The sequence below is a fragment of the Ochotona curzoniae genome, unplaced genomic scaffold, assembly GCF_017591425.1.
Source record: "Ochotona curzoniae isolate NIBS_2020 unplaced genomic scaffold, NIBS_Ocur_1.0 scaffold_2587, whole genome shotgun sequence".
Lineage (NCBI taxonomy): Eukaryota > Metazoa > Chordata > Mammalia > Lagomorpha > Ochotonidae > Ochotona > Ochotona curzoniae.
The window spans coordinates 16,219,698-16,245,189 of record NW_024467096.1 but is presented as its reverse complement, the minus strand read 5'-3'; the positions used below and the strand labels follow the sequence as shown (position 1 = coordinate 16,245,189).

The window sequence follows — 25,492 nt, the reverse complement described above, 5'->3', positions numbered from 1 at the left end:
TACAAAGCTAGTAAAAACATCCTTTACACAAATATCCTCTGGGCTGGTGCTATGGCATAGCACATAAAGCTCCCTCTTGCACTGGCAGCATTCCACATGAGCCCCAGTTCAAGTCCTATCTGCTCCACTTCTAATTCAGCTCCCTGCTAAAATACCTAGGAAAGCAATGCAGGATGGCCTACGTGCTTGGGCTCCAGCAACTACACCGAGACCTAGAAGTGTTTGATTTCTGGCTTCAGCCCAGTTTGGTGCTGGCCACTGCAGCCACTTGTGGAATGAGTCAGCAGGTAGAAGATCGCTTTGAATCTCTATAACTCTGTCTTTCAAATAAAAAACAATAAATAGATCCTCTACTCCAAGTTTTCTTTAGTAATTTCAACTGAAATGACTGCCATTCATATAAATTATTACTATATTTACAAAATGGCTATTTTCTTTCATAGATGGCATTTTACTATTTACCTCTACACTACATATTATTTATTACATATATAACTATATATCTATATTCCTACTCTTATTCTGACACATAAGTTATTCCCACTTTGACCTAGCAACAGATCTTTTAAGTTTTCTCATACATTGGTACCATGTCAGTTCCTGAATATTCCTTTCCCTTATTTTTTCTTGTAAACTTTATTTGAAAAGCAAAGCAGAGGGAGACAGAGGGAGAGACCTTTTGTCTGCTGGCTGGTTAACTCACTAAACATCTACCATGGTCAGGACAGGGCCAGGCTGAAGCTGGGTACCACAAACTCTCTTTGGGGTCTCCAATGTGGGGGACCAGGGCCTAGAACCTGTGCCATCTCCTCTGCTTTCGAGGGCACAATAATAGGAAGCCAGATTGGAAGTGAAATACTTGGATATAAGCTGACACTCTGATACATAATGCTGGTGAGTCAGGGGACAGCTAAACCTGCAGGACCACAGTGCCAGCTCTGAGCACTCCTTTACTCTCTGGGATGAGGCGTTCCATATTCATTTTGTACTTTTCCTCCTAGATTTACATTCAGCCATTCATACACCTTCAGAGGACCCAGTCTTAAATATCTCATTCTTAAATGTAAGTGCCCAGCTGAGGATTACAAAGTACTTAAGAATCTAACTTTTAAAATGGAACTAAGAAAAGAAATGCGGGAAAGGGAAGACAACTGAAGGTAAACAAGACAAAGCAAGAAGAAATTTCAAAATATTTTACAGACATAATAAACTATATCATCCTACAAATTGCCTGAAAGAAAAAAAAAGCAATAATAAATTTTAGAAGATTTATCTATTTTTATTGGAAAAGCAGATCAGATTGATGGAGAAAAGGAGACACAGAAAGATATTCCATCTGCTGGAAAAATCCCAAAATGGCCGTAACAGCCAGAGCTGAACTGATCCAAAATCACGAGCCAGGAGCTTTCTCCGGGTCTCCCACATGGGTACAGGATCGCCAGGTTTTCCCAGGCCACAAGCAGGGAGCTGGAAAGGAAGTAGAGCAGCTGGGACATAAACTGGTGCCCGTATGGGATCCCAGTGCCCACAAGGTGAGGATTTAGCCATTGAGCCATTGTGCTGAGCCCAAAAAACAAAATTTTTAAGAGCAAGAAGGGAACCAGCATGGCACAGCAAGTTAAGCTATCAGCAGCATCCCATACTGCAATGCAGGTTCAGGTCCCAGATACTGGGGCCAGAACTGTGGCACAGCAGGTAAGCCATGGCCTGAGATTGTGGCATCCCACATGGGAACAACAAGTCCCAGCTGCTCAACTTCAGATCTAGCTCCCTGCTAATGTGCCTGGGAAAACCGGATGATGGACTGAGTACGTGGGCCTGGATCCTCTATGCGGAAACCCAAGGGAGTTCCTGGCTCCTGGCTTCCCCCTGATCCAGCACAGACTGTTACAGCTTGGGGGAGTGAAACAGTGGATGAAAGGCCTCTCCATTTCTCTCACTCTCCCCCCACTCTGATGTGCTGAAAATCAATCTTTAAAAAAAATAAACAAAATTTTAACATATTTAAAAATAATAACAAAAGCAAGAACAGCACATGAGAAAATCTAAGAAAATTAAATCGTTCTTTAACGTATAAAATTCAGGCAAATTCTAGAAATCCTAGAGTGAGAATACAGAAATAGGGAAGAAAACTTTATGTTCAGCATAGGAGAAACCATCAAACTGTACTTGTGATTTCTACATTCTTCCCATTACAAATTCTTTAAAAATTCAGAACAAACTCAGTTAAAATTATTTGAAAGGAGGTTTTTACAATCAGCTTATTCTGTGAGCACATAATTAGTAGAAAAGGTAACACATATCCAGGCTCCAGTCTCTAACTTTACTAACTTCAGAAACTTACTACTCAGAAGTACTCACTTAACAAAATGACACAGACCCAAAGTGAAAATGCTTCATAAGAGTAAGCACCTAACAACTGCTACATTTCCACTTACAAAAGGCAGAATTTAACACCTACCCAAAGGAAGGCAGAACTCTGCGTGGCTGATCTCGGGTTACCGTCACTCTGATCTTTGGATAGTCACTTATTCCATTAGGAGATTTATTACCTATTTTAAAAACGCATTTGCAATTGTTAAAAAAAAAAAAACAACACTGGTGAACAACCCTACATTCCAAAAACCCATGAATAATCTAAATTACAGAACTATGTAGCTTACATTGTAAAATTTTATTAATACACAACACAGAAGTCCAGCACAAATTCTGTAAGCATTAAAGAAGAACATTTATCTATGTTTGTCTTTGGTCTAAGATAGGTAATAACAGAATTTAGTAACAAGTGTTTTAAATTTTGTTTGGTGGAACTGACAAGAGACCATGAAGAACTCAAAAATACAATTTCTCCATAACTTATTCCATTTGAGTAAATTTTTCAAATTATGTTTCCTCTTCAGAAGATAACCAGTCACACATGTGACATGTCACCATATGCTTCCAGTAATTGTAAGCAAGTTAAGATAGTAAAATGTCATCAGCCAGGTTATCTACCAGGGGAACCACTGCAGGACTTTGAAATCCCTGAGAATTCAAGAGTTCTACAATTGAAGTTTTCATAGGCCAGTTGCCATAGAAACCTAAACTGACCTGAATTCACTGGTTTGCTAAATTCAACTTAGAGACAGGGCATGATGGCTCAACGGGCTAAGCCTCTCCCTCAAGTGCCAAAATCTGATACAAGTGCAGGTTCAGGTCTCAGCTGCTCTACTTCCCTTCCAGCTCCTTGCTTGTGGCCTGGGAAAGCAGTCAAGGATGGACGAAAGCTTTGGGACCTTGTAACTGTGTGGGAAACCTGGAAGAGGCTCCTGGCTCCTGGCTTCAGACCGGCTCAGCTCTGGATTTTGTGGCCATTTGGGAAATAAACCAGCAGACTGAAGATCTTTCTTTCTGTCTCTTCTCTCTATAAACCTGCCTTTTGCACAAAAATAAACAAATCTTAAAAATCCTGACTTGTACCCATGTAAAGCTAGTCTTTACTTACCTCACCTCTGTGAATAATATTCAACTGCAGAAATATTTATGTTTGATTAGTTTTACTCTAGATTCCAATGGGCTTTCTAAATAATCTTCAAAATGTACATCTATATCAATTTGAAAATATCTGAATTCATAAACATATCTGGTCTCCAAGGGTTTAAGATAAAGGATGTTATACAAGACAATGGTCCTGGGGCTACCAACATGGAACAGAATGTTGGGCTTCTGTCTGAGGGGTATCTCCTAAGAGCACTGGTTCAAGTCCCCAATACTCTGCTTTCAAACCAGCTCTCTGTTGGCGGCCTGGAACAGCAGCAGCAATGACCCCCCCAAGTGTGCTTGGGACTATGCATCCACGTGGGAGACCTAGAGAAAGCTCCTGGCTTAGGACCAGCCCACCTCCAGCCACGGTGGCTATTTATGCAGTGAATCAGCAGATGGACAATCTATCCCTCTGTCTGTCCTCTTTCTGTAAAAAATAGAAAAAAAGGAGAGTGTGGAAGACGGAGAGGAGGAAAGGAAAGGAGAGAGAAAGGAGAGGAGAGAGAAGGGGGGATAGGAGGGAAGAGAGGAAGAGGAGAGGAGATGAAAGAAAAAAGAAAAGAAATATGGCCTTTAAAGTCTTTGGAACTGGAGTACTACAGTATCAGGTACAAGGGTGTGGGTTTACTCTCCTTTGCTCTTTCCTCGGCCTCCTGAAGTACTTACTTAAAAAAGCTTAAGATCAAATGTAAGTCATTTATCGTTGCCCAAACTTCTTTCTCAGGATTTCTGAATCCTCTTTTCCCAACTATCTCCTCTTCCTCTCAAATGTTACCAATGTAGCTGGATTACAGACATCCCCATCATTTCCCACATCTAGCATCTTCTACTGTTCTTCACCAAAACATTTCGTATATTACATACAATAAATTCAGTTTCAGGGTCTAAAGGTTCTAGGAGGGGAGCACAGCTGCTCGCATACACTTGACCAAGGACAGTTCTCCTCTAGCAGGGATGGGCACCCTCTAAGACCAAGGGCACAGCTTCAGCAGGCAAGCTCGTGGAGCGGTGAGGGAGGAAGGGGACACCTGCCTAGCCAGCCTAACCCTGGAGATCAGCGGGGTGACAGATGTAACAGCCAGATCGCCCTCACATCCACAAAAGTCCTTACACTATAAAACTGTAAGAACTAGGAATCTGAGGCTGCTCCCATAGATACTGATGAAATCCTCAAGGGCAAACACAACATTTCATTATTCTGTTGATTTAAATAAATTAATACAACACCTAGAATAGTGAAAGCCATCAGTAAATGTGGGTTTTTAAAGAATGAACCTTACTTAAATCATTTAGAACATATATTTATAAATAGAACATGTAACAGTAAATTTAGAGAAAACAATCCTGAAGGAAAATTATTTGCTAAATTTAGAATGTTAGTATATATGCTTTCATTCTCATCCTGATCCAAATCAGTGCTTTTAAGTCTAAAAACTTAGAGGTAAACAGGTAGAAGGTGGCAGAGGAACACATAAATATTTTTGACTATCTCACCAAGTTTCAGCATGTTGTTTGAGGATCCAGAACCTGTCAGTTCACAAGAAGGCGGCCTTGAGAATACCTGAAAAAACACCAAGATCACTTATATGGCATCTAAATTTTAAAATTTAAGTAAATTTCCAATATGAAAAAAACCACTGTATGGAATACTTTCTCAGGTAGTCCATATAAAAGGTGCTATCATTAAAACCAAAGATTTAAGGAAGTATGAGCCCGGGCCAATAGCATAGTGGTTAAAGTCCCAGCCTTGGACATTGCCTGGATCCCATATGGGTACTGGTTCTGGTCCCAGCAACCCCACTTCCAATCCAGCTCCCTGCCTGTGGCCTGGGAAAGCAGTCCATGACGGCCCAAAGGCTTTGGGAACCTGCACCCAAGTGGGAGACCCGGAGGGGGCTCCTGGCTCCTGGCTTCAGATTGGCTAAGCTCCAGCCATTGCAGCCACTTGGGGACTGAATCATAGGTGGGGGATCTTCCTCTCTGTCTCTCCTCCTCTCTATGTCTGCCTTTCCAATAAATATCAATAAATTAAAAAAAAAAAATTAAGGAAGTGAGCTGGCTGTACTGGCTAATCCTCTATCTCCAGGTGCTGGCATCCCATATGGGTACCAATTTGTGTCCCAGCTGCTTCACTTCCTTTCCAATTCCCTGCTTATGGCCTGGGAAAGCAGTAAACATGGCTAAAAGTCTTGAGACCCCTGAACCCACATCGGAAATCTAGAAGAAGCTCCTGTATCCTGGCTTTGGTTCGGCTCAGCTCCAGCCATTGCACTCACTTGAGGTGTAAGCCAGCACTTGGAAGATCTTTCCGTCTCCTTCCCTCTTTAAACTTACCTTTCCAATAAAAATAACTAAATCTTTAAAAATATAAATAATAATAATAATCCCAAATTCCTTCACATTAAAAAATGTAATAATCCAAAGTTCCTTCACATTAAAAAAATTCTAAATGGATGCAATAATATTAATGCAAATAATATAAAGTGCTCTTTTGAAAAAAAAATTATTTAAAAGGCAGAGATCAGGCTTGGCGCAGTAGCCTAGCAGCTAAAGTCTTCGCCTTGAACCCACCAGGATTTCATACGGGCATCAGTTCTCATTCTAGCAGCCATGCTTCCCATCTTCAGCTCCCTGCTTGTGGACTGGGAAAGCAGTCGAGGATGGCCCAAAGCCTTGGGACCCTGCACCCGCATGGGAGACCTGAGGAAGCTCCTGGCTCCTGGCTTAGGATTGGCTCGACTCCGACCATTGTGGTTGCTTGGGGAGTGAATAAGCAGACAGAAGATCTTCTCTGTCTCTCCTCCTCTCTATATATCTCACCTTGCAACAAAAATAAATCTTTAAAAAAAAAAAAAAGATACACAGAGCTCTTCCCTTTAAAGCTTCACTCCTCAAATACCCATAATAGCTAGGGCTGGGCCAGGCTGAAGCCCAAAAGCCAGGAATTCAATCTGGGTGTCCCGCATGGTGGCAGGGAACCCACTAAGTCATTATCTGCCTCCTAGGGTACACATTAGCAGGAAGTCAGGATTCAACTCAAGCACACCAATATGTGATGCCAACATGTTAGGTAGCATTTTAGCCACTATGTTAGTTAGATGGCCATCCCGAAAACTAGTCTTTATGTGATTTTTTTTAAAGATTTATTTATTTTTATTTCAAAGTCAGATATAAAGAGAGCAGGAGAGACAGAAAGGAAGATCTTCCATCCAGTGACCGCAACGACTGGAATTGCGCCAATCTTAAGCCATAAGCCAGGGATTTCCTCCAGTTCTCCCATGTGGGTGCAGGGTCCCAAGGCTTTGGGCCGTCCTCGACTGCCTTCCCAGACCACAAGCAGGGAGCTGGATGGGAAGTGGAGCTGCCGGAATTAGAACTGGCACCCATATGGGATCCTGGTGCAGAGGAGGACTTTAGCTGCTAGGCCACGCCACCAGGCCCTCAAAAAGTAGTTTTTAACAGTTTAATTTCTTAATCTTTAACTACTTGGCCTTTATATCATAGGCTAATAAAAACATATCCTGGCCATTGTGGGCATCTAAGAATTCAAAACGCTCTCTCTCCTTCTCTTTGCTTCCCAAGTAAATAAATTTAAGAATAAAATAATGCTATTCCCAAAAAGACAGTACTCCGAAACTTCAATGATTCAGTATCAAGATCAGTTCCCTACTAACCTCCTCCGAAGAGGCCACATTCCGTGTTCCATTACAAGCAGAAGTTACCATGGGCTTTGTGGTCACTTGGAATGGGAATCCAAATAAGCTGGCAGCATTGTAGAGGCTGTTTTTTACTTGATGAATAAAGCAATCTAGAAAATATCAACAAACTATAAATATTAACAAACTCTGATTAAAAAACTGTATCTTACAATCTCTCTCAAATTTTATTTAAAGACTTATTTTTAATCACTGGAATTTTAAAAAGTAAATGCATAAAAGTAATAATTTCTAACTGAAAAATTAGAATGCCAATACTTTGATTTTTGTTTCTAACTAAAATGTTGCTAATGCTACAAAATCATGAAGCCATCATTTCAGCAAATCACATAGTGATTTGCAAGAAAACCATTCTGAAATGGCAGCTTTTTAGCCATGAATTCGTTTTCTGGGACATATAAACAAGTGTGCTACCAGATAAAAGAGGGCTTCATTACAGAAGAGGCATGCAGCCACTAGGTGTGGGAGAACCCTGCAAGAACGAAGCACCATCACTCAACTGGTTTGTCATGATCAGCCAGGCAGATAACAACATAGCTGACCTAAGCCACTCTTTGCTAACCCCTTCTCCCCCCACTCCACCCCTGTTGCGTTTTGGCTTGGTGAAGTATAAATTTGAAACTCCTCAACATCCATGATGAAACAAGGCTATCCCTCTGCTAGAGAAAAACTGCTTGTCAGATCTCAGACTCACCCCTTCAGCCACCGAAAAAATTACAAAAATAAGTACGTAAAAAGAGCAAGCTTCAGGAGCTAACGCTATGATGTAGCAGACTGCACAGCCATCTGTAATGCCAGCATCAATACAAGCATCAGTTCGATTCCCAGCTGCTCCACTCCTGATCTAGCTCTTTGCTACCTGGGAAGGCAGCGGAAGGGCAGGTTCTGGTGCTTTCCCAAATTCCTCCTTTTGTTGTACTACCTCGTCTTCACTTCCTACACATCTGGTGTTAAGTTTTCTAAAATTTTTTCCTTTTATTTCATAATTAAAGGTATTCTACAGTATTTGTGGGGAAAAAAACTATTACCTTAGATGCATTCTGCTTCAAGAAAAAAAGCTAAAATGGTCAATTTTCAAGCAATACATATTCTAGAACACACAAAAATTGTCTCCAGAATGCTATGGCAATAATTTAACCTAAAGGGAAGAAATAACAGCTATGGCAACCAGAATCCAACACAAAGTAATATCTCTGGATCACTTAAAAGTCTTAGAGACCAGCGTTGCAGCACAACAGATGAACACCATCAGTGATGCTGGCATCCCACAGGAGTGCCAGTTTCCTGTCCAGGCTGCTTTACTTGCTATCTAACCCCCTGCTAAAAGCCTGGGAAATGCACAACATGGACCGGGGCTTGAACCCCCACCACCTGTGATGGGGAGACCCAGAGGAAGCTCCTGGTCCCTGGCTTCAGTCTGGCTCAGCCCTAGCCACTGTGGCTATCTGGGAAGTGAATCAGCAAATGGAAGATCTCTGTCTCTCCTTTGCTCTCTGAAATGTTCAAATTAAAGGGAAAAAAAGGAGTACACTAAAAGAACAAAAGCTACTTCTCATTTTATGAAATTGATAGAATTAAAGGTTATCACTCTAATCACGTTGCAGGATTTCACTTAAATGCTACTGGGATTTTTAGTAATGTATGACATAAGGTTTAAAGATTGATGTTAACGAGAGCTTAAGAAGTATTCCTAATGACACAGTAAACAGGGACCACTAAAAAGGTACTGTAACGTTTTAGTTACCTTCAGCTAAAAATTGGATGGGATTTTAAGGATTTATTTTTATTTTCATTAGAAAGGCAAATTTACAGAGAGAAGGACAAAGATCCTCCATCTGCTGTTTCACTCCCCAAGTGGCTGCAATGGCTGGAGCTGAGCTGGTGTGAAGCCAGGAGCTTCTTCGGGGTCTCCCATGTGGGTGCAGTAGAGGATGGAGTCATCCTCTGCTGCTTTTCCAGGCTATAAGAAAGAAGACGGAGGGAAAGTGCAGTGGCCAAAACATGAACCAGCACCCATATGGGATCCACAGGTACAAGGCAAGGGTTTAGCCACTAGGTTTTGGTGTCAGCCTGGGATTTTTCTAATTACCTTTCTTAATTCACTTGTACTGTCACTGACATCAGTATTATCTATATACATACCTTATTCTTCCTACATATAATCACAAAAGGTCCTTAAAAATAGAAGCCTTGTATTACTTGTTTTTTCTTGTAAAACCTAATGCATGGCCTAGCATTAATGCATACTCAGTAATTACTAGCTAAATATAATTATTAACACAGATATATGCACACAACTACCACATTTGGAAGAATACCCCAATTCAGAGTCATTTTTGAAAAAGAACACATTATTAAGGTATTCCATTGCACACTTCTTTGAGAGGCGTTTTTATTCTCCTCTACTACTTCAGACACATGGAGGTAAAGAGATTATCAACAACAAATGAGATCAGTTTACATGGTCATCTGAACCAAACGTCTCAGCTTGCATCCGTTTTTACAACATTTCTTCCACAAAAATAAACAGTATTTTTTCGATATGAAAGCTTTTAAATTTTTTTTAAGTTTTATTTTTTTAATATCATTTTATAACATAGTTTCATAGGCTCTGGGATTCCCCCAGGCCCTCCCCAAACCCTCTCCCCATACTGAATTAAGAATTTAAAATTTTAAAATGACACTGAACACACTGGTTTTATTTATTTATTTTTTTTTTGAGAATATTTATGTTTCTGGTAATAGTGGTTACCTCTAGAAAAATATAACTGAATAGGAAAGGAAAAGACTTACTGTTTATGTATCATTCTCAAATTTTCTATTTATAAATATATTCCTATCAGAAATTAATTTTTAAAACGTATATATTCAATACCTAATCTTGGTCTTTTGGCTGGTATTTCATCAGTATCCACTGTAGAAAACAGAGTGCTGAAAAGGGAAAGGGAAAAAAAATTAACAATATACTTATACATATGAATAAACATACAACCCATTTCTATAGAACCTAGTGTTCATAATGCAACTCTTCTCTACTATTTTCTCAAAAAATGAGATCCAAGTAATGTTGCTATTTTTTTTCATGTTTATTTATTTTTGGGCCCAGCACCATACCCTAGTGGCTAAGTCTTCTCCTTGCAAAAGCCAGGATGCTATATGAGCACCAGTTCATGTCCTGCTGCTCCACTCTTATCCAGCACCCAGCCTGTGGCCTAGGAAAGCAGTGGAGGATGGTCCAATCCCTTGGGACCCTGAACCCACGTGGAAGACCTGGAAGAAGCTTTTGGCATCTGGCTTCCGATGAGCTCAGCTCTGGTTATCGCAGCCATTTGGGGAGTGAAGCAGTAGATGAAAAGAACTCCGTCTGTCTCTCCTGCTCTCTGCATATCTGCCTTTCCACTGGAAAGAGAGGAGGAAAGACAAAGAGGAAGATCATCCATCTGCTGATCCACTCCCTAGTGGCTGCAAAAGCCAGGCCTGTGCTAATATGAATCCAGGAGCCTGGAGCTCCAGGTCACCCACGCCGGTGCAGAAACCCAAGACCTTGGGCCATCCTCAACTGCTCTCCCAGGACACAAGTGGGGCTACCAGGATTAGAAACGGTGCCCATATGGATGCCACACATACAAAAAGAGGACCCCAGCCACTAGCCTACTGCGCCAGACCCGAAAATAAGTCTTTAAAAAAAGAGATGTATTTATTTCTATTTGAGGCAGTTTTCCAGGAAAGAAAAAAAGAGATAACGTCCACCTGCTGCTTGACACTCTGAAGGACATACAGACAGACCTCCGGTTATTTTCTTCAAATGGTCACAAAGGCCAGAGCTGAACTGATCCAAAGTCTCCCACATGGCTGCAGTGGCCCAAGGACTTGGGCCATCCTCTGCTGTTTCTCCGGGCCATAGCCAGGGAGACAGTCAGAAATGGCGTACATGGGACTTAAATGAAGTCTCTTATGAGATGCTGGTGCTACAGCAGGAATATCAGCCTGCTCACCACACCAGCCCCGCTACTGACATATTAAAATAGAATGTTCTTGGACCATTTGTTGCAGCACAATAGGTCAAGCCAGCATTCCACATGAGCACTGGTTCCAGTTCAGATGTTCTTTTTTTTTTTTTTTTTTAATTGGAAAGGCAGATGTACAGAGAGCAAGAGTCAGAGAGAAAGATCTTTCACCTGCTGATTCACTCCCCAAAGTGACTGCAAAAGCCAGATCTAAGCCAATCCAGAGCCAGGAGCCAGGAGCTTCTTCTTGGCCTCTCATGCAGGTGCAGGGTCCCAAGGCTTTGGGCTGTCCTCCACAGAATTCCCAGGCCACAAACACGGATCTGGACAGGAAGTGGAACAGCTGGCATATGAATACATGCTCTTATGGGATCCTGGCACCTGCAAGGCAAGGATTTAACCACATCCAGAACCCTGCTAACGTGCTTGGGAAAGTAGCAGAAGATGGTACAAGTACTTGGGTCACATGGAAGACCCAGACAGAGTTCCAGGCTTCTGGTTTCAGCTGGGATTGAGGTCACATGGGGAGTGAAACAGTGAATGAAAAATTTCTCTTTCTTCCCATGCTCTCAGCCCTTGAAATTAAAAACACAAACAAAACAAACAAACAAACAAAAAACTTTTAAAAAAGAAGAGTGAAAACAGAACAGAAAAATTTAAACCTGAGTGTAGCCAGAAGTCACTTGACTATCAGATGAACCTAACCCTGTTATTCCCTTTCCCTCTACAGAAAGGATTCAAACACAAGGGCCCAGCCAGGCAACCTAGTGGCTAAAGTCCTCACCTTGCATTTCCGGGATCTCCTATGACCACCGGTTTGTATCTGAGCTACTCCATTTCCCATCCAGCTCCCTGAATGGCCTGGGAAAGCAGTGAAGAATGGATCACTTGAAACCCCGCACCATGTGGGAGACCTGCAGGAGGCTCCTGACTTCGGCTCAGCTCAGCTCAAGCCACTGTGGAGTAAACTAGCAGATGAAAGATCATTCTCTCTGTAAATCTGATTTTCCAATAAAAATAAATAAATCTTGGGGCCCAGCATGATGGCCTAGTGGCTAAAGTCCTTGCCGTGAATGCGCCAAAATCCCATTTGGGTGCCGGTTTTAATCCCGACAGCTCCACTTCCCATCCAGCTTGTGGCTTGGGAAAGCAGTTGAGGATGGCCCAAAGCCTTGGGACCCTACACTCACATGGGAGATCTGGAGGAAGTTCTTGGTTCCTGGCTTCAGATCGGCACAGCTCTAGTTGTTGCGGTGACTTGGGGAGTGAAACATATGACAGATTTCCCTCTCTGCCTCTCCTTATCTCTGTGTATCTGACTTTGAAATAAAAATAAATAAATCTTTAAAAATAAATACAACTTTTTTTAAAAAAAAAAGGGCCCAATGGCTAATGTTTTCACCTGGCATTCACTGGGGTTCCACATAGGTGCTGGTTCGTATGCTGGCCACCCTGCTTCCCATTCAGCTCCCTGCTTGTGGTCTGGGAAAGCAGTTGAGGATGGCCCAAAGCCTTGGGACCCTACACCCACATGGGAGACCTAGAAGAAGTTCCTGGCTCCTGGCTTCAGATCAGCTCAGCTCTGGTTGTTGCAGTGACTTGGGGAGTATACTAACGGACAGAAGATCTTCCTCTCTGTCTCTCCTCATCTCTTTGTATCTGACTTTGCAATAAAAATAAATAAATAAATAGATAACAGATGAGACTCTTTACTGGTGTGTATGAGGGCAAAGTGTCTTGTCAGCAGGGATGGGCTGGGGTGCTTGCCTTACACAAGAAGGGATCCCATATGGGTACCAATTCTAATCCCAGCGGCCCAACTTCCCATCCAGTTCTCTGCTTGTGGCCTGGGAAAGCAGTCGAGGATGGCCCAAAGCCTTAGGACCTGCATCCACATGGAAGACCTGGAAGAAGTTCCTGGCTCCTGGCTTCAGATCAGCTCAATTCTAGGCCGTTGCAGCTGTCTGGGGAGTGACCCATCAGAGAGAAGATCTTACTCTCTGTATATCTGACTTTCCAATAAAAATTTAAAAATAATAAATCTTTTTAAAATAATGGAAAATAGGGATCTCCACAGGATAATAAAGGACAGAATTTTGATCTCCAAATCACTGTTCCACTAATGAGCAGGAATTCACACCAAACAGAACAGAGTTGAGGAAATCAGTACTTGTTTTTTTTTTTTTTTTTTTGGTAACCACGCACCAAATGTTTATGAAGCCCTCACTCTGCACAAAGCCCTAAGGGTGGAATAAACTATTTTTACCCAGACTAATTTTTTTTTTAAGATTTATTTATTTTTTATTACAAAGTCAGATATACAGAGAAGAGGAGAGACAGAGGGGAAGATCTTCCATCCTATGATTCACTCCCCAAGTGAGCCGCAATGGCCGGTGATGTGACGATCCAAATCTGGGAACCAGGAACCTCTTCCGGGTCTCCCACATGGGTGCAGGGTCCCAAAGCTTTGGGCTGTCCTCGACTGCTCTCCCAGGCCACAAGCAAGGAGCTGGATGGGAAGTGGAGCTGCTGGGATTAGAACCGGCGCCCATATGGGATCCTGGCGAGCTCAAGGTGAGGGCTTTAGCCACTAGGCCACGCTGCCAGGCCCCCAGACTAATTGTTAATTTGGGCTATCTCTCTTTTTTAAAGTTCTCAAATCACCCTTGCGATAACCCTACAAGAAGGTCCAGAAGAGAAGACTGAAGCCATGCATGTCACAGGACAATCACTCTAACTTCACACTGACCACTGCTGGTTGGGAATCTTTCACAAGCAGGGAGGCACCTAATTTTTTTTTCCTCTTAGGCGATTCTAAAGCACAGAAGCAGCCTCCCCTCTCTTCACCGGAGGGAACCCCGAACACAGAGTTTGAGAGCTCCTTCAGTACAAGACAGCTGCGTTTGGGGTGGTGGGGGAAGGGACGGTCCGGACAGTACTTGTGCAAGCTCTTGAATGTCACTTCCCCTGACAGTTGGGGACTGCGTTCTGCAGCTGGTGGTAAGCTACGGAAAGCAGCACTTCAATTCTTGGTTTCAGCCTTAATGCAACAGCATCAAGTCCAAACCCCACTGGTGGCCCGCAGCCAATATGTGCTCCGACAGGAGCCTCAGACTTGCTACCATGACCCTGCCAACTCCAAAGACGACCAGGGAGCGCCTTCCTCCGCAGCGCCGACGTCATCAGGATGTCCGCGCCCCGCAGCTGCCAGGCCTCGGAGTGGCAACCCCACGGGAGCGGAGCCAGGCCGGCAGGGTCCCGGGAGCCCGGGGTGCTGGAAGGAGAGCCGGCCCAGCCAGCGCTCGGCACCCCCGCCCTCCACTCACCTGTTCGAGCGCCGCCTCTTCCGGAGGGCGCGGGCGGGGGTCGCTGACCGGTCGCAGAAACGGAAAATGGTGCCGAGAAACCTAACCAGCCATCTGTACATACCAGGCCCGAGCAGCAGCGGCGGCCGACACACCCCGAGACGCAAACCCCAGAGCTGTCGCCGCCGCTGCCGCCTTCGCTGCCTCGGCCACCACCGCCAAGACCCAGTCGCTGACTTGTGACGTAATACCAAGGCCCACAGATAAAACGTCCACACGGCTCCGGAAGGCACCCGCCCGCCACAACTCCTGACGTTCCCTCCTCCCGCCCGGCCCAAAAGCTTCATTCTCGATTTGCGCAAGCGCAGCCTGGCCCCGCCCCCTACTGCCGGAAAATCCTAGCAACCGGAATCCGCGGGACGACGTCCGGCCCAATCAAGGAGGCGATGGTAGGGGCTGTGGGCGGGGCTTCCTTCCAGACGGAACCACTCCAGAGCCCGCCCGAGGGACAAGGCCCCCGACGCACGTGAGGGAGGGTACAACGAGCCTAGCCGAACAGTAGAGCGCATTTAGTACTTGGTAAATGCTTCTGGAATACACACGCCCTTTATCTGGCATATATCTATGCCTACTACTTGAAATATTACTCTATCGCCTGGTGGCTCGCAGCGACCCCCTGCAATGGGGCGTCCTTACGCTAGCCTGAAAAATCAAGAAATCGAGACAATTCGAGTGAGATCACAAAACCAGTGGTAAGAGTTGTTTGTACCAAGGTATCAGTACCAGCACTAGCCCCTCGCCGTTGAGATCCCTCTACTGAGAGAGCCCTAGATGATAACAGTACCAGGTGACTGGTTGCTGTGACAAAGAATGTGCCAAATGCGGGGAAACCGGTGGAAAAAAAAATGGAAAGCAAACAGTGAGGGACGGTAGACAAGGAGCCTTCCCTGAGGCAAACATGAAGGCACCAGAGGCCTCTAATACACTTGTTTGCTCCCGGCGCTGGCTCACATTACCTTCCCTCTGAAATCTAGGGACTGCTTTTCCAGTTAATTATCAACTATAGAATGAGCCCCACCCTGGTTAGCATTTTAAACAATCCTTGGAATTCTCTTAAGTCCTCCTGGCCTCACAAATCCCTTACAGCACCTGCACCTTATCATCAGTTAAGGATAGACTCCCAGACTAGTGTTTAACTTGCAAGAAACCCACTCAAATGGGAGGGGGGGGAAGGGATTCTCCAAAACAAAAGAACAATTTGCATTCTAAATAAACCAGGAAGATGCAAGTTTCTTTTGAATAACAAACTATTCCAACCTGGCCACCAAAACAAGTAATTCAAAGTAAGTCTCAGAGCACCACAGGGCAAACCTCAACCATTCCTTCCTTTCCTCTCCCCCACACAGACACACACTTTCCCTTCCTCTTTCATTGTATAAGCACAAGCACAAACTCAATAACTGAAAGTTGGTAATCTGGTTGGTAAAAAGGTGGGAAGGCTTCAGAATTACAGACTTCAGCCAACACACCGGTCCTCCAGTGCAAACCATGAGCGTGACAACCCACACCGACCTCCCCCCCCCAATCCCACCTTCCTGCTCCCTGACACAGCCTCCAAGTCCTCTTGTTACCCTCTGGAGTGAAGAAATGGAGACTCATCCTTCTAGCTGCTCCCACCTGGGACTCCTTTGCCAGTTGGTGCCTTCTCTGTCCTGTGGTCCACAGTAGGGGCAAAAGCCACTAGCCGTCTGCTGGCAAAGCAGCGGGATTACTTCGAATCGCATCTCGACCGCTGCAGCAGCTACTCCAGGAACCAGGAGCTCTTCACGGGAGGGCCAGAGGAGAAGCCCAAGGCCACATGGAGTCAGGAGGATGTAGACACGGGGGTCCCCATCTGGGAGAACTTGCACGCCTAGAAGGTAGCAAGGGCAGCACTTCATTGCTTTTGGCTCTCCCATGCTAGCAAAAACACCGGCCTCAGATTCAGAAAAAGTTCCTCACATCCACCTCGGTCTTTCCAGGACCCCACCCCCTCCCTTCCTCCAGGGAACAATGGCGACCCAGCCCTCCAATCCATTCTTTAGTCTTGCAAATTTTCCCATTTAAAGCATTCCCAGAGTGTTTAAAGGGGGGGAAAAAAAGGTGGGGGATTGGAGGAGAGAATTTTTCAACTTAGTTTTTGCTGATGCCTGCCACAACAGACTTCTAAGCTGTATCATTTAAGGGCCAAAGGGACCATAGATGAAATTTTGTTGATTTAGGCCCAAAGTGTCTAAATCCCAACATAATTAACCACGCTAAAGATCAGTTTCTTTCCAGAGATAAACTTTTCAGGTACATAAGAAGAAAATTCTTAAGACGCTACCTTGAACTTGGGGTCTGGAGATTAAAACTTTCAGCAGCCTGTTGGCTGCTGGTGGGTGCCAGGCCAGGATCATCTCCATGCTTGGAACCCCGATTCCAGCCACCGTGTACACGTGGTGACCTGTCCCTGGGCAGCCAGTGCACTATTCGGCGCCAGGCTCCGCCTGCTGGCTGCCCGGCGGCCAGCTCTGGGGTTTTGGGGATTTAAACTGCTGCTTAGGTAGCTCCATGTTAAGCCCACTGTACTTCTGGGATCTCAATCAAATCCTAAAGACTCCCAACAACAGGGTAACTTTTCCTTTGAAGGTAAGGGAGGTTAATGAGACCTGGTAGGTTTGAGAAGAGGGACCAGATGATCTTTATGGAAAAGTCTGATATACCAGCCTCCTATCAATCCTGTGTAGAACTTGTAATCACTGAACAAAGCTGAGCACTGAACAAGAGTCCATGCAAAAGCTAAGGCTCAGGGCTTGTCTAGCAGGATCAAATCCTATTACCTGACATGATGATGGATCAGGAGATGGGTCTCATTAGGCAGGTTCATGACAATAACTAGCAGGAGATAACGAGAACCATATCGGGGGTAGACTCTGTGGGGGATGTGTGGGCCAAACCCTGTGGACATACTAGCCCCACTGGTTAGCTCAAAAGTTAGGGTGGTGATAGACTAAGCTAGGTGTGACCAAGGAGCCTGCCATCAATCACAGGTAAAGGAACCCACAACAGTCTAGACTGGTCAGGGCAGCAGCACCCGAATGTGCATCCTGAATAGGGTGTGAGGTGGGCCGGGCTGCAATATTCATGAGCTCATACAAGGCCAAATGGAAGGCCAAACTATGCCTGACACTGGCCTAAAACCCACTGGCATGTATGAGAACTGGGTCTGGGAGTGGATCAAGTGGAGGAACTTGGGGAACTCCCCTGGCGAGTCATAGCTCCTGCTGGTGAACACATGGTCTGGGCCTAGGGGTCGGACAAGCTGGGCAAAGTAGCTCCAAAGGCTGGCTAATGTATGAGTTGGCCATGGAACCGGGTAGACTGGGCAGGACTTAGCCCACAAGCAAAACTAGAAACCAGGTTGAAGCACAGGTCATGCCCAGATAGGCTCTTACACCTACTGGTCTGTGTGAGTCAGGGACGCTAAGCCACTGCATCTAGGACAGGGGCCGGGATAGGTGAGGGGCAGTGCTAAGCTGAGTCAAAGCAACCACTGGCATGTGTACAATCTATGGCTGGGAACAGGCCCCGTTGGAAAGCTAAGGGGACACCCTAGTTGGGTTGATAGTCCCACCAAGGAGCACATGGGCTGGAATGGGGGCTGTGTTCTGATCTGGTTATGGCTGTAGTCTCCCTTGGCACAAGTGTGGGCTGGGACTGGACGCACAAAGCTGGGCTAGACTCTGACACCATCTGGTGCTCTGGAGGAACAGCGTAGATATGGGACGGACTAGGCTAGGTCTCAGCCCCTACTGAGCTATGTGTCAGCTGTATGTGGGTATGGACAAGCCATGGCTGGGCTGAAACATCCAACAGTAAGAACCAGATTGGGTTGAAGGCCAGTCAGGAAAGGCCACTGTTCCTGCTAGGACAGGAGCTGAACTGAGTAGTACTGGCTCATGGACCCACTGGTATGTATGAAATCTGGCATTGGGATAGGTACTGATGGAGGAGCCTGGGCAACTCCTCTGGCAGGACACAGACCCTGAAGGTAAGCGCAAGAAGCATGATAGGAAACAGCCCAGAACAGGCCATGGAAAGTTTCCCACTGGCATACATTTGGCATGGGTTGGGGGCAGACCAGGCTGAATCAGTTCACATCACCCACTGGCAAATCCAAGCACCAGAACAGAGTGTGGGTTGAGCCAGGTTCGGTCACGACAAAAAGCAGTGCACATTACAGAATGCCAAGGTGAGGTTACCTGTACCGGATGTGACTACAGCGCCCAACCAGTACATGTGAGAACCAGGAAGGGACGGTGTGGCGCCAGTAGGGGGAATAATGGGAGGTTCCCCTGATGGACAATCACTTCCACTGGAGAACATGAGCTGGGATGGGGGCAGACCAGACTGAGCAGGGCTACAACACTTATGGGCCCCACGTGCACTAGATCAGGGAAAAGTCAGGCTGGTCTGATGGTTGGCCGTAGCCGCAGCATCAGCTGGCAGAAACTGGCACTGGAGGCTAACTCTGTTAAATTAAACCACAGAATTACCTGGAGAGTGCATAATCTGGCAGTGGGAAATAGTGGGCTCCTCCCTCTTGGGTTACCACTCCCACTGGACGGCATGAAAACCAGTACAGGGGCTAGGGCGGCAAGACAGAAAGGCATTCTACAGCATGTGTATGGGCTGAATAGTCAGGCTGGTTGAGTTGAACTAGCCTTCAATGCCCATTGACATGTATGAGAGCTGAATGGGATGTGGGAGAGACTGGACTAGTCTGCTACACATACCAGCAAACCAGAATAGGGGGTTGGCCTGGTGGGAGTTATTGTGGGTCGCTTCAACTAGGCTGCAGCTCCCACTGGTTTATGTGAGAGCCGAGTGTGTGCTGGGCAGAACCAGGCTGGACTGCAACACCCATTGGTTCCAGTGGAAGACAGGGGTGGAAACAGAACCCACCCAGCAGTTGCAACCACCAGCTGATTGTACCGGGCCCTGTACTTGTAACCACCACCGGACTGTACCAGGCCCTGTCCTTACAAGTTGCAGGTTGTTATACACCACTGCGAGTAGAAGCAGGCATTCTTTATATAAGACTTGTTTTTATTGGAAAGTCAGATATACAGAAAGGAAGAGAAACAGAGAGGAATATCTTCTGTCCACTGATTCACTCCTTAAGCGGCCACAACAGCTAAAGCTGCACCAATGCAAAGCCAGGAGCCAGCAGCCAAAGCCTCTTCCAGGTCTCCCACACAGGTACAGGTCTCCACAAGGCTTTGGGCTGTCCTCAACTGCTTTCCCAGACCACAAGCATGGACCTAGATGGGATGCAGGGCTGCCAGGATTACAACTGTTGCCCATATGGGATCCTGGCACATTCAAGGTGAGGCCTTGAGCCACTAGGCCACCGCCTGAAGAGGGCTTTCTGAAGCAATAATCACTCTGTCAACTAAGCACATGATGTGAATCATTCAATCAACCAAGCTTACGTGAGTGCACAATACAACTGATCCAATCAACTGTAGAGCCATGGAGCAGATACCCAGTTTAAAAACATCATGCACTTTAAACTACCCAATCACGAAGAGTCACATCCCACCTAGCAGCAAACAACAGAACTAGGCAAACAGGGCCTTCCAATTCTATTTACAGAAATCAATTTGGGTCAGTTGGCTTGCTGCCTGAGCTGTAAAAGAAAAGATATATCTCATCCAGGAATGAGATGTCATCTTGTGATAAACATCCTCACTCCACTTTTGGGACTTTCCAAGAACCCAAGATATGGCAAAGATCAGGTTATGGTCAGGTGATGGACACGTCCCAGAAATGTTTCAGAAGACCTAGCCTTACTGTCACAAGAGAGAAGCAGGGAGAGATTTTTCTTTTTTCTTTTTTATTCGTGTGTGTGTGCATGATTCCTTTTCTTTTGTCTTTTTATTTCTTTTTTATTTCTTTTTTTTTTTTTGTGGCAGGGGAAGAGAACTTTCATCCTCTGGTTTACTCCCTAAGTAACTGGCAAGGGCCAGGGCTGTGCCAACCTGAAGCCAGAAGCCTGGATCTTCTAACTGGTCTCCCACATGGATCTCCCAAGCACTTGAGCCATCTTCTGCTGCTTTCCATAGCCATTACCAGGAACTAGATTCGAAGTGGAACAGTGTGTCAGCACTGCAGGTGGAAGTTTTACTAGCTATGCCACAGCACAAGCCTCCGTTCCTTCTTCTATCATTAGATATTAGTATTAACATACTCTGCCTTTCATAATTTCCACAGATATGCTCCTTTCTCTCTCCAAACCAATCAGAACTACTGTCCTTTGGGATGTGACCATGGCTCACACCATTGCATGAGTCCTTGCTGTTTCTAATTGCATTCCTCTTTTGCTGTCTTTTGCTGTATTTGAAGAAGGTAAGGTGCAACTGGCTAATAGCACCAAGAAGCAGAACTAAGTTTTCAGTGTGGTTAAACACATCTATGAGGCAAGTTGATTGATTTATTTTGTTTCATTTATTTTTGTTGGAAAGTAAGATTTACAGATACAAGGACAAACAGAAAGAAAAATCTTCCATTTGCTAGTTCACACCCCAAGTGGCTGTAACTGCCACAGCTGAGCTGATCTGAAGCCAGGAGCCAGGAGCTTCTTCCAGGTCTCCGACGCCAGTGCAGGGTCCAAAGGGATGGGGCCATTCTCCACTGCTTTCCCAAGTCACAAACAGGGAGCTGGAAGTGAAGTAGAGCAGCCAGGATACAAATCAGTACCCATAAGGGATCCTGGAATATGCAAGGTGAAAACTTAGCCACTAGGCTACTGTGCCAGGCCCAAGTTGGTTCATTTGTAACACCTGAATTGATTTGAAATCTCTGGCTTTAGATCTCTAAAAATAATAAATTAAAAAATTTTTATTTAATTTTTAAGATTAATTTTAAAATTATTTTTAAAAGATTTATTTACTTTTATTGGAAAGTCAGATATACAGAAAGGAGGAGAGACAGAGAGGAAGATCTTCAGTGCAATGATTCACTCTCCAAGTGACCGCAGTGGCAGAGCTGAGCCGATCTCAGGCCAGAAGTCACGGGCTTCTTCTGGGTCTCCCAAACGGGTGCAGAGTCCCAAAGCTTTGGACCATACTCAGCTGCTTTCCCAGGCCACAAGCAGGGAGCTGGATGGGAGACTGGTCCACTGGGATTTAGAACCAGCACACATATGGGATCCCATAGCATACAAGACTAGGACATTAGCTACTAGCTACCGTGCTGGGCCCTGTTTTTTGCTTTGTTTTAAGGAGATACAAAGAGAAAAAAAAAATGTAGGGACAAAGCCTCGGGACATTGCCCTCACATGGGAGACCCAGAGCAAGCTACTGCTCAGCTCAGCTCTAGCCATTGTAGCCATTTGGGGGAGTGAACCAGTGGACAGTTCTTTTTCTGTCTCTCCTTTTCTACATAAGTCTGATCTACCTTTCTGATAAAAAAAAAAAATCAATAAATCTGAGGTCTGACCCAGTAGCCTACTGACTAAAGTCTTTGCCTCAGGCCCGGCGCAGTGGTCTAGTGGCTAAACTCCTCTCCTTGAACGCGCAGGGATCCCATATGGTCGCCAGTTCCAATCCTGGAAGCCCTGTTTACCATCCAGCTCCCTGCTTGTGGCCTGGGAAAGAGGTTGAGGATGGCCCAAAGCCTTGGGACCCTGCACCTGTGTGGGAAATCCAGAAGAGCTCCTGGCTCCTGGCTCCGGACCGGCTCAGCTCTAGTTGTTGTGGTGACTTGGGGAGTCAATTATCGGACAGAAGATCTTCTCCATCTCTCCTTCTCTTTGTATATCTGACTTAGCAATAAAAATAAATAAAATTAAAAAAAAAAAATAAAGTCCTTGCTTCGAATCCTCCGGCATCCTAGATGGGCGCCAGTTTTAATCCTGGCTACTCCACTTCCCATCTAGGTCCATGCTTGTGCCCTAGGAAAGCAGTTGAGGACGGCCCAAAGCCTTAGGACCCTGCACCTGCATGGGAGACCGAAAAGAGGCTCCTGGCTTCTGGCTTCGGATCAGGACAACTTCAGCTATTATGGCCACTTGGGGAATCAATCAATAGATGGAAGCTCTTCTTCTTTGTCTCTCATCCTCTCTGTATTTCTGACTTTCCAATGAAAATAAAATAAATCTATAATATACAAAAATCGAGAATTTATACCCATGTCTCTATATAAGTGTTAATCTCATTTTTATCATTTGAGTCTTTCTTCCTGTCAGATACAGTCATGTCCTATTTTTTCCTTATTATTTCTATTAATGGGAACTCTAAAAATGTTTCATAAATGAAGGAAAGAAGAAATAAATACACGGATTTGAGACCAACCACCCTTACCTCCTTGTAGGGACTGAATTGAGGAAGCTGACTTAGCTTTCTTAACCAACACTGCAAATGGTAGATGAGAGGTCACTGATGTGAATGGAAACACAAAAAGGTGTAACAGTGAGTCATCTACCAGCATGGAGTTACAGACCAGGATGGGTGGGGACATGGGTCACCTTTCCTGACTATTGAAACCAGGGAGTTATAAAACCGCCTCCCTGCTGTTCCACTGCACTTCCATACTTGCTTTTCCTGTCTAGGCCTTTTACCTGCATCTTTTTAATCTGTTCATAAGCAAGGGTTTCTAGGTTAAAAACAGCAACAAAAAGTAGTTCATAATATGAGATTGCAAAGGAGGTAAACTGTGGCACTTTGAGTTGGAAATCCTTCATCAGAATCATAGGATCAAGAAAGTCTTTTTTTTTTTTAAGATTTATTTTATTTTTTCATTGGAAAGGCGAATATACAGAGAGGAGAGTCAGAGAGGAAGATCTTCCATCCCATGATTCACTCCCCAGGGGGCCGCAACGGCTGGAGCTGAGCCAATCCGAAGCCAGGAGCCTCTTCCGGGTCTCCCACGCGGGTGCAGGGTCCCAAAGTTTTGGGCCATCCTTGACTGCTTTCCCGGGCCACAGGCAGGGAGCTGGATGGGAAGCAGGACCACCGGGATTAGAACCGGCACCCATATGAGATCCCGGCATTTAACCACTGCGCCACCGCGCCAGGCCCTTTTTTTTTTTTTAAGATTTATTTAATTTTTATCGCAAAGCCCCAGATGTTGAGGACGGCCCAAAGCCTTGGGACCCTGCACCCATGTGGGAGACCTGGAAGACGCTCTTTGCTTCACATCAGCTCAGCTCTGGACATTGTGGCCACTTGGGGAGTGGACCAATACATGGAAGATCTTTCTGTCTCTCCTCCTCTCTGTAAATATGCCTTTCCAATAAAAATAAATAAATCTCTCTTTTTTATTTTTTTTATTTTATTTTTTTTTTAAATTTTTTTTTATTGGAAAGGCGGATATACAGAGAGGAGAGACAGAGAGGAAGATCTTCCATCCGATGATTCACTCCCCAAGTGAGCGCAACGGGCCGATACTATGCCGATCCGAAGCCAGGAGCCTCTTCCAGGTCTCCCACGCGGGTGCAGGTTCCCAAAGCCTTGGGCTGTCCTCGACTGCTTTCCCAGGCCACAGGCAGGGAGCTGGAAGGGAAGCGGGGCTGCCGGGATTAGAACCGGCGCCCATATGGGATCCCGGGCGTGCAAGGCGAGAACCTTTAACCACTTGCGCCACCGTGCCGGGCCCTAAATCTCTCTTTTTAAAAAAAAAATAAAAAGCATTTCATTTTTGAAATTACTATTGGTTCATAGGAAGTTGCAAAAATAGCGCAGAGAGGTTCCCTGTACCCTCAGCTAGGTTCCCCTCACTTGTGACATCTTTCACAACTGATGAAATGTCAGAACCACAGAGCAGATATACACTGCCGGCCTTCCACCCACACATGTGTGGCTCGGCCACCCCACTGCACGTGTGGAATCCCCCTCAATGAGGACACAGACATCATTATGTAAAGGTTCCCGTGCAATCCCTTGATCCCTTTAGGGTTCCACGAGTCTCCCCTCCCCCATGCTTGGGAATGTTTTCTACATAATCTTTATATTGGTATTTCTCATTACTCTGAAAGAGGTGCAGGCTCTCTTACTGAATCTTTTTACTATTTTGAGTTCCACTAGTTAGGGAGCCTTCTGTACCAACAACAGGAAACTCCTGAACCAGCGGCCTCTCAACAGAAATAATTCTTTTTTCCTATACTAAGCTACTTTGCAGAAAACGCATATTGGCCCTTTCTAGATAAGCCATGGGTATGGTACTCAAAACTGATAGGAGCTCAACAAATATTTATCAGGCAAGTCCACTGATTCAACAGGAAGGAATGCACTCCATCACCAGTTCCTGAGACAAAGGACAAACAGTTCATTTTTTCCCAGAGGGTAATTATTTTGAACTTAGTGAAGCTTACAGCATATGGAAAATCAAATCATCCATTGGTTCTCCTATGTACATTGCCTGAATTTATTACTCTACGCTGCAGACAAAGGTACAAACTAGACTGGAGCGCTGCCTAACCACGTGCACGGAGTCATCACCAGCCGAAGCAGTCCTCCTTTCCCAGCATCCACTGGATCGCTCTTCAGGACACTGTCTGCCTTCTGAAGGATAATGGGGCAGGTTGTGTGAGCAGTTAGTTGACAACAGCCAGTGCTTGGGAACTTCTCATGTCATCCATCTAAAAGTGTGAGATTTTGCTAACCTTTGTTTTACAATTGCGAAAACTAAGACTTAGAGAACTTGAATGTCTCACTTAAAGCCGTTCAACCAGTAAATGAAAGATGTGGGATCTGAACCCCCCTTTGGTGGGTTAGTGTTAGAGCCTCTCCGTCTCTGCCAACCAAATAAATAAATACATATAAATACATAAACTTTTTTAAAAGTAGACACTTTAAGAAAAAAGGCTGTCAGAGAAATTGTAACTCTAGGTATGAAGAAGTAAAAATGTGAATACAAA

At 45.1% G+C, this 25,492-nt stretch overlaps 1 protein-coding gene across 2 annotated transcripts in view; it reads right to left on the bottom strand.

Moving 5' to 3' along the window:
* Positions 1 to 16,315, bottom strand: part of SENP2 (SUMO specific peptidase 2) — a 46,889-nt gene extending 30,574 nt beyond the window's left edge. The window contains exons 1-5 of one of the 2 annotated variants that reach the window (XM_041002657.1): positions 16,228 to 16,315; positions 10,114 to 10,169; positions 7,197 to 7,330; positions 5,017 to 5,083; positions 2,462 to 2,552 (exon numbers count right to left, since the gene is read on the bottom strand). In XM_041002657.1, coding sequence (XP_040858591.1) covers positions 2,462 to 2,552; positions 5,017 to 5,083; positions 7,197 to 7,247 — 209 coding nt within the window. In that variant the 5' untranslated portion in view covers positions 7,248 to 7,330; positions 10,114 to 10,169; positions 16,228 to 16,315. Of the gene's footprint in view, positions 1 to 2,461; positions 2,553 to 5,016; positions 5,084 to 7,196; positions 7,331 to 10,113; positions 10,170 to 14,571; positions 14,906 to 16,227 lie in introns of those variants that run through there. The other variant, XM_041002656.1, reaches the window with a different exon arrangement.
* Between the last annotated feature and the right edge of the window lie 9,177 nt (positions 16,316 to 25,492).